Source organism: Octopus bimaculoides, chromosome 20, assembly GCF_046866305.1.
Source record: "Octopus bimaculoides isolate indiv1 chromosome 20, ASM4686630v1, whole genome shotgun sequence".
Lineage (NCBI taxonomy): Eukaryota > Metazoa > Mollusca > Cephalopoda > Octopoda > Octopodidae > Octopus > Octopus bimaculoides.
The window spans coordinates 24,745,234-24,758,912 of NC_142947.1; the positions used below are offsets into that span (position 1 = coordinate 24,745,234).

At 37.7% G+C, this 13,679-nt stretch overlaps 1 protein-coding gene across 1 annotated transcript in view; it reads right to left on the bottom strand.

The window, feature by feature from the left end:
• Window positions 1-12,720, bottom strand: part of LOC106883214 (uncharacterized) — a 185,029-nt gene extending 172,309 nt beyond the window's left edge. Inside the window, exon 1 of the mRNA XM_089338234.1 lies at window positions 12,017-12,720. Coding sequence (XP_089194360.1) covers window positions 12,017-12,190 — 174 coding nt within the window. The 5' untranslated portion in view covers window positions 12,191-12,720. The remainder of the gene's footprint in view (window positions 1-12,016) is intronic.
• Between the last annotated feature and the right edge of the window lie 959 nt (window positions 12,721-13,679).

Below are 13,679 nucleotides of genomic sequence, written 5' to 3' on the forward strand. Positions count from 1 at the left end.
TTTACGTTCTTTTTTAAAGTTGAACAGCAAAATTGCTGTTCAACGCTTTGACCGTTACATTTCAGATGATTGCAAAAACGATGAAAATATATCAATGTTAATTTATTGATGCATTTCAGCAAGTTTTGCAGAAAAATGTTTTTAAAAAATTCAAAACTCTGCAAAAATCTGGTACAAATTCTTCATGGCTCAAAATGTTGCTTACTTTTTACTCAATCTGATATTATACAGGTTTAACTGTTTATAGTCTAGTACAATGTAGTATGGTGTAGTCTTTTCTGATTCTACTGTTTTACTACAGTATAGCGTAATAGTTTAGTATACTGCAGTGTAGTTGGATGTTTTACTCTAGCGTAGAATAGTGTAGAGCAGTGTAATGTAGTGTAGTGTAGTGTAATGTACTGTAGAATAGAATAGTTTCCTGGAATGCTACGGCTTTATTATAATAGTATACTGTAGAGCAGTATTTTGTGTAATGTGGTATAAAGATAATGTAGTACAGTATAGAATAGTTCGTCGGATTCTAATGCTTTACTATACTATACTAATGTTTTACTATGGTATAATATAATATAGTATAGTATAGGCGCAAGCGTGGTTGTGTGGTAAGAAGTTTGCTGCTCAACCACATGGTTCCGGGTTCAGTCCCACTGCATGACATCTTGGTTTATATATATATATATATATATACATATATATATGTGTGTGTGTGTGTGTGTGTCTTTGTGTTGATCCCTCACCACTACTTGAAACTGCTATTGGTGTGTTTGCGTCCCTGTAACTTAGTGGTTCGGTAAAATCAACCAATAGAAGACTACCAGGTTTAAGATAAATACAAAAAAGAAGTACTGGGGTCAATTGATTCGACTAAAATTCTTCAGTGTGGTGCCTTTGCATGGCCGCAGTCAAATGACTGAAACAAGATATAGATATCATATAGTATCGTACCGTATCGTGAAGTTTCCAAGTGTTTTACCACCCAAGACTAACATTATCTCATTTATCTTCCTTCTTTCAGAAGAGCGATTTTTACCCCAACTTTTTTTTTTCTTAATCCATCTCACATTCAGTAAAACATGTATGATGGTACGAGGCAGGTGGCTATGATAGCATGGTGGATGGTAGCTGGGAAAGCAGAGTGGATGGTAGTTATGGTGGGATGTAGTAGTGATGGTATCTTGGCTTATGGGCGTGGGTGTGTTGGTATGGCAGTTGGTAAAGACATGATATAAGGGAGCTGATGGCATCAGTTATTAGTTATTTATTATGACATAGAGACGATGGCTTCAGGTAGATATAGTAATGTTTATAAGATGGAAAGCGGTGAGCTGGCAGAATCGTTACCGCGCCGGAAAAAAAATTGCTTAGTGGCATTTATTCCGCTTAACGTTTTGAGTTCAAATTCTATCGAGGTCGACTTCACCTTTCATCCTTTCGAGGTCGATAAAATAAATATCACTTGAACAAATGGGATCGATGTAACCGACTAGCCTCTTCCCCCGAGATTGATGGCCTTGTGCCAAAATTTGAAACCAATATTTACGCGATGGTACCGATGGTATGGGTGTGAGAAGTTTCCTATAACAGGCAGATAGTGAAGAGTGGATGTTGTAGGGGTAGTAATGCGATGGTGGTAGGGGCGATGGTAAGGGAAGTAATGGTATGGTGGTATTGATGATGGTAGTGCAAAGGTGTGACTGTAATATTTATAGAAGTAACAGTAGTAGTCGTAGTAGAATAGTGGCAACATGATGGTGGTGGCGGGGCTGGTAGCAGTGACAGTGGTGATAATGGTTGTATATAGTGATTCCTAACATAGATAAACGGTTACATATTGCTTGGGAGGGTGGTGGAGGTGAGAGGTCAGTCTTCACTGGTACTTTACTTTAATGCCATCTCAATCGACCTCTGTGGAATCTGAATTCAAAGCGCAACTAAATGCTGCAAGGTATTTTTGCCAACGCTGTACCAATTTCAACGTCCTTGAGATGGTTATATAATGACTGTTATTGAGATCTATAGTCAGCAGAAAACTATAAAATTGTCGAGGGAATGAACAATCAATTAAATCGATTAATCAGTGTTTTAATTGATATTTATTTTATCGAGCCCGAGGGGGGAAACACAAAGTCGATCTAAACAGTATTTGAACTCATCTACCTACAGCAGGATAATTTAGCCGATGTTCTACTCGTTCTGCCACCCTATCGACCCTTTACAATCTATTCATTCAACTGACGATCCATTACTACTGGATGAAAGCCTCAGCATACCATTGTCGGTTTAGCTATCTATACTGGTTGTAGGTCTGCCGCGTCACACTCACCAACTGCAGGATCAACGAGATGCATGTGGTTGTGATTAACCCAAGCCATCAGTAACTAAATGGAATTTGAACCTAGAACGCATAGAGCCGGAACAGATACCATAAAGTATCTCATCAAACACTAATTCAATTAATCTGCCGAATTGGACAGGTTATTTCCTTTTATCGACTCTGGAAGTATGAAAGGTAAAAGACTGACCTCGGCAGGATTTGATTTCAGAGTGGCAACAGCCGGAACAAATGTCGAAGGGTATTCCATCCAATGCCCTAACATCTTTGATAACTTCCCACTTTTACAAACGGAGATGAATACAAAAACATTTAAAAAAGATAACAATAAAATCCAACAGCCTCTTTCAGCTGTTTTCATTCTTAATAGCATCTTAGAGCAACGGTTCCTAAATGACGCGTTGCAAGGGATATCTAGGTGTGCTGCGGGTTTTTAAAAATATAGAATCCTTAGTAAATAAACTCTAATAGCTGTGTGCCATGAAAATTTTGTTATACATAAGTATAATTGATAAAACAAGATGAAGAATAGTTTTCTTTATTTTTTCTAATTTATTTAATTTTAAAACGGTTATATTTTTAAGTTTACCAGGCGAAAAATGCAAGTCACTCTTAATTTGCCATGAGAAGTGGACAGTAATTTTTAACTTGATCTCCAGTGATCCCTTACGTAAAAGATTATTTTAGAACCATTGACTTAAACAATCCCTAAAATCCAACGAAAGAGCCTCTGCGTATTCAGTAGACCTGATATAATAAGTAACCAAATGCCTTGATTTTTGCTCTGCCGTCTTCAAAATAAATGAATTACCTACTTATCAGCGGTCTATTTAGATCTCTGTTATAATGTCATTCACATCTCGGGATGTTTTATGAGAATACTTATGTTATTGCTTACTCTTGACTGGTACTATATTTTATCGACCCCAGAAGGAAAGTTGTAGACTTGGAGGTATTTGAACTCAAATCTAATTTAATATCGCAAAACCATTTAGCTCGATGCTCCAGCAGTCCTACTAATTTGATCAGGGTTGACTTGAGCCTATATAACAGTAACAGCAACATCAATAACGTTTAATCTGTTTAATGGAATGAGGGTAAGTCGTCAGGTCAGCTTACTTTGCAAGTCCATTGCACTACATCGAAGAGAGAACCTTGCAGGAATGCCCCAATGAGCCATTGAAGTCTTACGGGTACTGAAAGGACAATTTTATTTGTTAGTATTCAATCAGTTCTGTTCAAATAAACCTTATGGTACCACTAATGCCGGGTTTAAGCATATGCTAAATAAGCTACAGCTTGGGGACGTATAATCCATAAGGACCTAAGTCATAAACTAACCTAAAAAGCATATGTTTTCAAATTGTGTAAAAGTTGGGATAATATTTTTAACAAGAGGCTTCAAAACATTATATACTTTAAGGCCTCACTAAGTGTAAATCCGACACTGGCTATCAGAGATAAACGATAGAACCGTAAGTTCAGCACCCTTAGATATGCACACCCACCACAACACTACCATTAACACCATCAATACTAAATATTTGCGGTGTCAATTCAGGCTACACTTCATTATTTAATGTGTTTTAACGACAATATATACAATCTTTCTAGCAGATACATTCTTGATCATAACTTAGGCAGACACCTATGATCAACAAGAAATCCAGCCGTGACCAATATTATTATTTTTTTTTTCTCAGACAGTGCATTTTAGGATCACATTATCCAGTATGTTTTCTTTACTGTTATAAGACATATGATCTTCAACCCATCTTACCAGTTTCGGAGAGTCTGCGAAGTACATGGGAACAACCCATCCTCCAGAACAAACCAACACACACATACACAAAAGAGTAGTATGGTGTGGCTATAGAAAGAACATATAGTTAGTATACTTCCGCAATTTTTAAGATAGCAATATTTTCTACGGGGGATGGGGATTTCAGGATTCCCGGGAGAAACTTGAGGGCTCCCATGGGAAAATTCAAATGTTTACGCAAAATTCCTCTCCGTTTAAGCATTTTTCTCTTGGTTTGGATTCCAACCGTAATCCTGTTTAAGGCAAGTGAGATGTATATTTGGGTCTTCGCATTCTTTGCTGGCTAAAATTTTTGTACTGAAAAATTCTTTATCATGGTTTGCTCTAGTTTTGCTAGATTTATTTTCCTTAATGTTTGATCTTAAAGGATGCTAATAATAAATCAATATATGAGGTTGTTTATGTTATGTAATAAAGGGTGTTGTATGCAAGACTACTTTTTCCTTACATCTGGTGAGATCGGAATGGTGATTTGGCAAAAGAGGGAAATATAGAAATATATATATATATATATATATATATATATATATATAAAGAGGAGAGAGAGAGAGAGAGAGAGAGAGAGAGAGAGAGAGAGAGAGAGTGTGTGTGTGTGTGTGTGTGTTCTATTTGGAGTAAGTCAAACAGTTGTACAATGGTTCTTTCTCTGCCTTGTATTGTTGTTGTTTAACTTCTTGTTAACCCCGAACCAGAACACCCTGTGATAGAAAGCATTCTAGAAAATGATGTGGTACAATTATAGAAAGAACATTTGGTTACTATATTTCCACTATTTTTAAATCAGGAAAGAATTTCAATTTCTCAGCGAAAGAGGAAGGGAAATTTGAAGAGACCAGGGGAAAATTTGACAATATATGTGCATATGGGTGTAGCGAGAACAATTGGTCAAGGAGTGGGGTAGTAATAAAATACAAAACAGACTAGCAAATAAGAAGGCTAAGAAACACCGGTAAACCTGAAGCCAAGCGGTTATATAATAGCTCTTTCTTTGAATGGTTGTGTTAAGTTCCAGGTCTAACCACGACCATTCCATCTTTGTGGGTGTTACCTCATGCTACATATTCAACGTGTCAGTTTTGTTTTATAAGACAGTAGAGTAGCAATGCTGAACCTTCGACACGTGGGTTAACTGCGACACGTTAAGGGTTTCAAGTGCGATATGGTGGCCTTTGGAAAATAAATCTTCCTGCAATATCATACTATAAAAGCTATAGGCATGTATATTAAAATAGATTATCTTAAAAAAAGCAAAAAACATGCATACCTTTAAGTGATTTACCAATCACAGGATTATTAAAGAAATTAAAACATCGATTAAGTGGGCTAAAAAAAGGTTTGCCATCAATGCGCTACGGTGTCATATAAATGGGATTTGGCTGTTATTTCTGGTGAGCCGAACGACCACATAAAGGCTCTCTGATTGGATCTGTTGTTGTTGTTGCTTTGCTGCTGCTGTCATCGTTGTCGTTGTAGTTTGACCCAAGATCGGCCATGATCGAGCAGATCTAAAGGCGTTCCACTTCTGACTATCCTGCTTTTTATTCAGTCATAATCATACTCTTTTTTTGGATTACTCTATCCAATGCGCCTTTCTCCTTTTAAGACAATAAAATGACATTTAGGGGACATGGCTACTATTTCTAGCTAGTGGAGTAACCATTTAGAAGCTCTACCAGTAGAACGTATTTTGTGCCAGTCGTTACAAATAGCAGCCAAATCTTCCTCAACACTACGCGTTTTAAAAAGAAAAAGAAAGAGAAACGTTGGGTATCATAGCCTTAGATACACGGTTTGAAATAAAGAAGGGAAGGGTCACGGTTAGAACGCCATTGATCCATAGGTTTGCTCATTTAGAGATCATCAAGTGCTAAATAACAATTGGAATACATTTATTGTTTGTCTGAAATGTGTGGGTGGACAGCATAATAGTCTTTTGGTGCTGTTGTAGTGGGTCTGTTGGTACCAGTTTTGTTATAGTGGAAAAGTACAGTGAAACCTACGCTAGCTTAGGCATGTCCAAAGAAAAGAGAAAACTCGGCTACCAAGACAAATACTTTACTTACATACAGCTGGGTAGCGGTACGAAAAATCAGGGTAGACCCGACTGATACAGGGGTGTGATTAAACACAAGATGAAGGGATTAAACTTATATCTTTAGTGGGATCACAGCAGCTCAGTGTAGAAACCTGTAAAGGAGAAAGAGCCATTTATGATCTACGATTCGTGACTGGACATATGTGACTGCCATTATCAGTATCAACGTTGATAATGAGACTAATGTTGTTTTGCCCCCATATCAGTCATTATCGAGTAGCCCAGTGATCCAAAGCTTGTAACTATTCCCAGTTTTCGTATGTGTAGAACCAATGGTGAGTTGGACCGGTTCCCACCGATTCGCGCGAACCGGTTGTTAAATCGTTTTAAAATGAGAACTAGTTATTAACAATTTCTTGAATGCCGAAGAGAAACATAAGGGGAAACGTTAAACAGTTAACTGTGTCCCAGAATAAATGACTTCGCACGCCTGCGCTCGCAGTTCATTCACTTCTTTATATGTTTAGAAGTGCAAGTGAATTACAGTGTTTGCTGCACAAACACTGTAATAAGATTGCTTAACATTCATTATTTCCTTGATGAGAGTGAGGAAACGTGCATGAGTGTTTACCGATGTGTGTGCATGTGTGTGAATGTGAGAACGTGTATATGGATGAATTTCTGAACGTAGGTGTATGTATGTGTATATGTAATTGTGTCTTTGCATATGTATTCTAACACCCTGCCTTATCTACTGTGTTGCCTGTGCCCCAGTGCCATCAACCTTAAAATCTTCTCCCGTAATCTGTTATCGGAATTGTGTCTCAGTTTGTGGTTTGCTTGATGTATTGTACCTATTTACTTTCTGGTCTCCCTCAAACCTCCCCTCTACAATTTAATCTGTCACCTTGATAGCAATTTTTTCTGTGGTTGTTTGTCGATGTCTAGATAATCACCTGCTCAGCTTCCTGGTTCTACTCCGTTCTCTTCACTTTCATGGCGTCTTATCCTATCACGCAATCTCTCTTTCTTGGTCAGTCATCTCCTCCCTTACTAAACAGTTTCTCAACTTCAGTTTTCTTCCTTTATTTTCAAACTTCCAAACGAAGGACTTGAGCAACGAAACATTATTACATTCAACAATCTTCACGGCGTTTTATTTTTGCTGGTCCGTCAAGGGTTGAATTTTGCTCGCAGGAGAGGTATTTTGCACCCTATGGTGTAAAGGTTTCCTCGTTGTTATTGTCGCCTAATTCCAGGCCATACCTAATCAAGATGACATATTCCAGTTGTGACCATCACATTTTATTTTCAGAGAGTGTATCTTGAACGTCATTCAATGAACGTATCATTTTTTTAAAAAAAAGTGGAAATATGTGCTTTGAGGAAGATTTGGTTGCTATTTCTAGTATGTCAAGAGACCACTTACAGGCATCCTCGTTATTGTTGTTGGTTGGCCTGAGGTGATATTTGAGCAACAAAAAAACCTACGGTCATAGACATTCCAACGTAGCAGTTTCCCCTTTTTTTTCAGAAGTATAAGACGTAATCATGTCTTGTGTGTCCTTCCTTATTTTTAAGACGGTGGGGGTCATTTGAAAGATTTCTCCGCTTCTTCCTGTGGTTGCTGTTGTATTATGTAAGCTATTGCAGTTGTTTTTGTTGCTTGTTTCTGCGGTTGCCCTTACAGTTCCAATGACACCGTTGTTACTGTTGATTAACCCTTCTCTTCCAGATCATATGACAAAGGCATTCCAGATGTATCTAGGACTAACCACATTATCTAACATGTCCTTCCTATACAGTTTTAAAGACGGCACTGAAAGAAATTTTGGTTGCTACTTCTAGCAAGTCCAACAATTAATTGGAGGAGCCTCCCCGAGCAGTCTCGCAATAACAGGTGGTGCTGCAATAACTAAAGCTATTTCGACTCTACTACTACTACTACTACTACTACTAAGTAGTAGTAGTAGTAGTAGTAGTAGTAGTAGTAGTAGTAGTAAAAGTGGTAGTGATGTGGATAGTGATAAAAGTAGTAGTAGTTTTAGTGATGGTAAAAGTAGTTTTAGTGGTAGTATTGTAATTGTTGTTGTTGCTGTTATGGTCATAGTGTGCCTATATTTATTAGTACTAGTTGTCATATTGTAGTTGCATATTTTGCTATAATACTTCTATCTGTTGAAGTAGTAGTAGTAGTAGTAGTAGTAGTGGTGGTGGTGGTGGTGGTGGTAATGATGGTAGTGGTAGTAATAGTAGTAGTAGTAGTAGGGGGAGGGGAGAGTTGTAGTAGTAGTAGTAGTAATAGCAGCAGCGGCGATTATAGTACATAACACACACATACATATGTATGCGCGTGTATTAGCACTTAAATGTGAAAAAAGAGGAAAGAGTACTCAATACTGAAGGCAGTGTTCTTTCTTCTCATTCTGTCTGCCTTTCTTCTTGTCTTTCCGTCTCTCTCTCTCTCTCTCTCTCTCTCCACCCTCTCTCTCACTCCCTCTTTATATGTGTGTATGACTATAAGTGTGTGTGTGTTTGTGTGTAGATAGATATTATATAACTCGACTTTCAGCATAAATTCTTATCCTCTTGTTCAGACTTTGGTGTTTGGTACATTATAAACACAGACGTTTAGATGTTATCCATCCATCCATCCATCCATCCATCCATCCATCCATCCATCCATATGTACGTACGTACGATCTGTGCACATGAATGGTGTAGTTTCGCTTTAGTAGTGGTAGCGGTGGTAGTTTTGTTGTTATTGATACTGCTGCAGTGGTTTAGGTTGTAGTAGTAATAAGTCGTAGTCGTTGTTCTTTAGCCCAAGGCAAGCTTTGATAGAGCAGACATATGATCAGTGACGTTCTACCTTACTCGTACAGTTTTATTTTTGAGAAATCGTTCCTCTACAGGAAGGACTCGTTCGATAATAGAGTTCTATTATCGAACGAGTCCTTCCTTTTTTTCAAAACAGTACGCTTTAATGTGTAGGTAATTTTGCTACTACTTCTTGCAGAGGGAAGTGCTACGTACCGATTCTCACCGTAGTATAAGTGTATACAGTGTGTGTATATATATGTATGTGTGTGTGTGTGTGTGCGCGCGCGCGCGCGTATATATATATATATATATATATATATATATATATATATATATATATATATATATATATATATATATGTATGGATGTATGTATGTATGAATGACTGTATATATGTATGAATGTATATGTATATATGTATGAATATATATGTATATATATGCATACACACACACACACACACACACACACATATATATATACACGCTGTAGTATACGATGCCACAGTTATGTGACCTTAATATTTTTAGTAGTACTGACAATAGTTGTAATAATTGTTGAAACGGTTGTGACTCTACTGTTTGTAAGTAGTACATAGTATTTGTAGTACTACACACAAACACACACACGCACACACAAACATATATACATACATACGCACATATGTAATGTATGTATATTTGTATGTACGTGTGTGTGGTTGTATGTATGTGTGTACGCATGTATGTATGTATGTATGTATGTATGTATGTATGTATGTATGTATGTATCTATCTATCTATCTATCTATCTATCTATCTATCTATCTCTCTATATACGTACACAGATGCTACGTTCTGTAGTGGTAGCATCAACAGTAGTAGTAGTAGTAGCAGCAGCAGCAGCAAGTGGTGATGCAGTGGTTTCGGTTGTAGTAGTTGTCAGTAGCTAAGCAAAGCGTTAGAGCTGTTACGATACGTAAGGTCAAACTCCGGATTTGTAAAGGACTTCTGCCAAATGTTTGACATACTGCAGCCGAACATATAGAAAAATTGCACGCTCACATACCAGGCGTCAGTCACTCAAATTCGGTTATGCTACGCCTGTGCACACACAAAAATGCTCATGTATATGCGTAAGCACGCATGCATGCTCATATACACGTATGTGTGTGCGCGTGTGCGTGTATGCGTGTGTGCATGAATTTACACCCGCAGAAAACAATACAGATGCATGCGCATACACATACATGCATATAATTAAAGCTACACATATATCTACAATCAGCCAAAATAATTCACATCCACACATACAAATTACACAAATGCATACTCACACATGCAGCTGCAATATAACACTGTCATTCTCTACCCCTCCCTGTCTCTCGCACACACACACACACACACACACACACACACACACACACAGTGGTGTACGAAAACAATCACTTGCACAAATCTTTTATACGCGCACACACACACACACACACACACACACACACACACACACACTGATATATATATATATATATATATATATATATGTATATATATATATAAATTCAAAAAGGGATAAAACTCTTTTACAAGAATTTTATCAAGAATACCCTTTATATAAATATATATATATATATATATATGGGAGAATATACAAAAAATAACAACAGACGAGGACAGGTGGTGTAAATAACAAAAGTATATATTAGTATGACGCTCGGGAATACGGAATATATATATATATATATGGACATATACACGCATTGATAAATTTATTGAGAATCACACACTTAAAATTGCATGGACATATACACGCATTGATAAATTTATTGAGAATCACACACTTAAAATTGCATGGACATATTTCCATACAGGAAACTGCATGCACACACATATTTACGAAGTAGCGCAAACAAAACCACAAACTGTAGCATATACATATACATATATGCTTGCATACATACATGCATACACACATACACCCACATATCAATACACATACAAAAATGAAAGCATATAAACACATACAAAAAAAAAGCACGTACGTTACATATTTGTGTATATGTATAAATGTTCTCACCCCATAACTTTCCTTTCTCGCAGCTAAGCCTCGATTTATATATTAAATGTAAACATACTTAAAACGAAAGCAAGCAGGGGAAAACATAATTACGCTTACATTAATGGATATATATAAACATTTTATAGCGCCTTCGCATCTGTGGGTGTGTGCGTGTATCCACTCAGTAAGAAGACACGTAAGAACCACACACACACTAACACTGACACACGCAAGAAAAGAGAGAGAGAGAGAAACACACGTACACATGTTGCATTTAATAATAATCTTGTCAAAATATATATTTCTAACTCTAAGAACACTTATATTGAGTGCTCCTTAGATTTGTCATTCAATAGCTTGGGAGATATAGATACATTTATGCACATTGATACACGTGTTTCTTGATAAAATTAGATAACTGGTTCAGAAAGTATAAACCTACGTGAATATTTGTGTAGACATTCGAGTGTCTACATATGTGTGTGTGTGTGTGTGTACATGCATACACACACACACATAGACAGATTATATATATACATATATATATATATATATATATATATATATATATATATATATATATATATATATATATATATAAATATATATATATATATATATATATTTGCATAATATCAAGGTCTCTTTCTTTCTTTTGTTGCCATTCCTGCCAAATATATATATATATGTATATATATATGTGTGTGAACATACATAAACACGTATGCGTGTGTGCACATACATAAATACGTATGCGTGTGTGTGTGTCTACGTGCGTGTGAGTGTATGTATGTGTGTGTGTATGTGCACGCGCGTGTGTGTGTGTAAGTTATGTATGGGTAGGGATTAATATAAACTTGTAAACTTGTATGAAAATAAATCTTGTGATATTTATTTTGCTCGCTCTGCATTTGTTTTCTTTTTAAAATCGTCGTTAATTTGGAAATAAGTAGCACCACTTACCTTCGGTTCAGGTGTCAGGTAGGACATAGGTGCATAATCCAGATGTCCTTTGCCGTCTTGGACCAACCATACTCCATCGTAACCTGTGTCTTCTTGAATAAGGGTCATGAGGTCACCCACTTCGAACGACAACCTGCCCTGATCACTGTGTAGTTTTTTCACTGCCCGGTACATGGCTATGGGATGTGTATGGACGTGAAAATTTGTGTGTATATGTTTCTGTATATATATATATATATATATATATATATATATATATATATATATACAAAAATGCGTGTGTGTGTGTGTGTGTGTTGGTGTTGGGGTATACAGGTGTGTATATGTGTGTGTGTGTGTTTGTTTTAGGGCAAGCTGTGATGTAGGAACGAAAGAGACTGTTCAGCCTGAGTGTTATTCAAGGTGACGCCGTCGTCGACGAAACCACTGCTGCACCGTACAAGCCACATAGCAAAAGTGTAAATCGTATGTCTGTCTGTTTGTCTCTGTCTGTCTGTCTGTCTGTCTGTATGTATGTGCGTGTGTATTTGGGTGTGTGTGTGTGTGTGTGTGTGTGTGTGTGTGTGTGTGTGTGTGTGGTGTATACAGAAATTACTATAGGGCCAAGCAAGCGACTAAAAACGATAAAGACTACTACATCGTTTGATTTACGAAAGCGAATCCAAGACGTTATTGCAGCTTCCCCTCCAAATGGTAACTGCTTTCTGTTTGAGAGAGAGAGAGAGAGAGAGAGAGAGAGAGAGAGAGAGAGAGAGAGAGAGAGAGAGAGAGAGAGAGAGAGAGAGAGAGAGAATGAGACGGCAAGAGACAGATGTTGTGGGTGGTTGTTGAGGCTGGGGTAATGGTTGGTCTTACTGATGTGGATGTTGTTATCGTTGATGCATTCTCAATCCCTGATGGTGGTTAAGTTGATATATTGAGCATACCGTTGATCGAAGGCGTTCCATCCACGACCATCCTGTCATTTATTTTTGCTGAGGATTCCATTATCCAATGTATCCGTTTCTTAACGACATTAATAGTGTGATTTGAAGGAGATTTGGCTGCTATTTTTTGCAAGCCTAGCGACTACGGAGCGTTTCGTTCGCTGACTCGTTTTGTTGTTGTTGAGTGGAAGTGATGATAGCGGTGATGATGGTAGTTGTAGTGGTGGCGATGGTGATAGCCATGGCCGTGGTGGTAGCGATGGTAGTAGTGCACGTGGTGTTGTTCGGTGTGGTGATGGTAGCGGTTCTTGATGGTGGTGGTTGTGATAGTGCCAGGTGGTGGTGTTTATGACATTGATGGTATTGGTGATAGGGTTAATGATAAAGTTTATAGCGTTGGTGGTGATAGTGGTGATGGAGGTGGTGGTATTGATGATGGTAGTGGTGATGGTGGTGGTGGTGGTGGTAGTGACTGTTGTTCTGAAGGTGGTGGTGGTAGTATTTCTAGTGGTGGTCGTGGTTGTATTGTATTCCTGTGGTTGATGGTGATAGTATTTTTCTTGGTAATGGTGTGTGCGTGTGTGTGTGCGTTATTAAAGTGATGGTGACGGTGGGACTGTTTGCATGAGGTAGTGTTAATGCTGTGGTTGCTGCTGTTTAACCCTAGGTCACCCTCGATTGACTAGACTTATGACGAAATGCATTGCAACCATGACCATCCTGTGTTATTAAAGGGG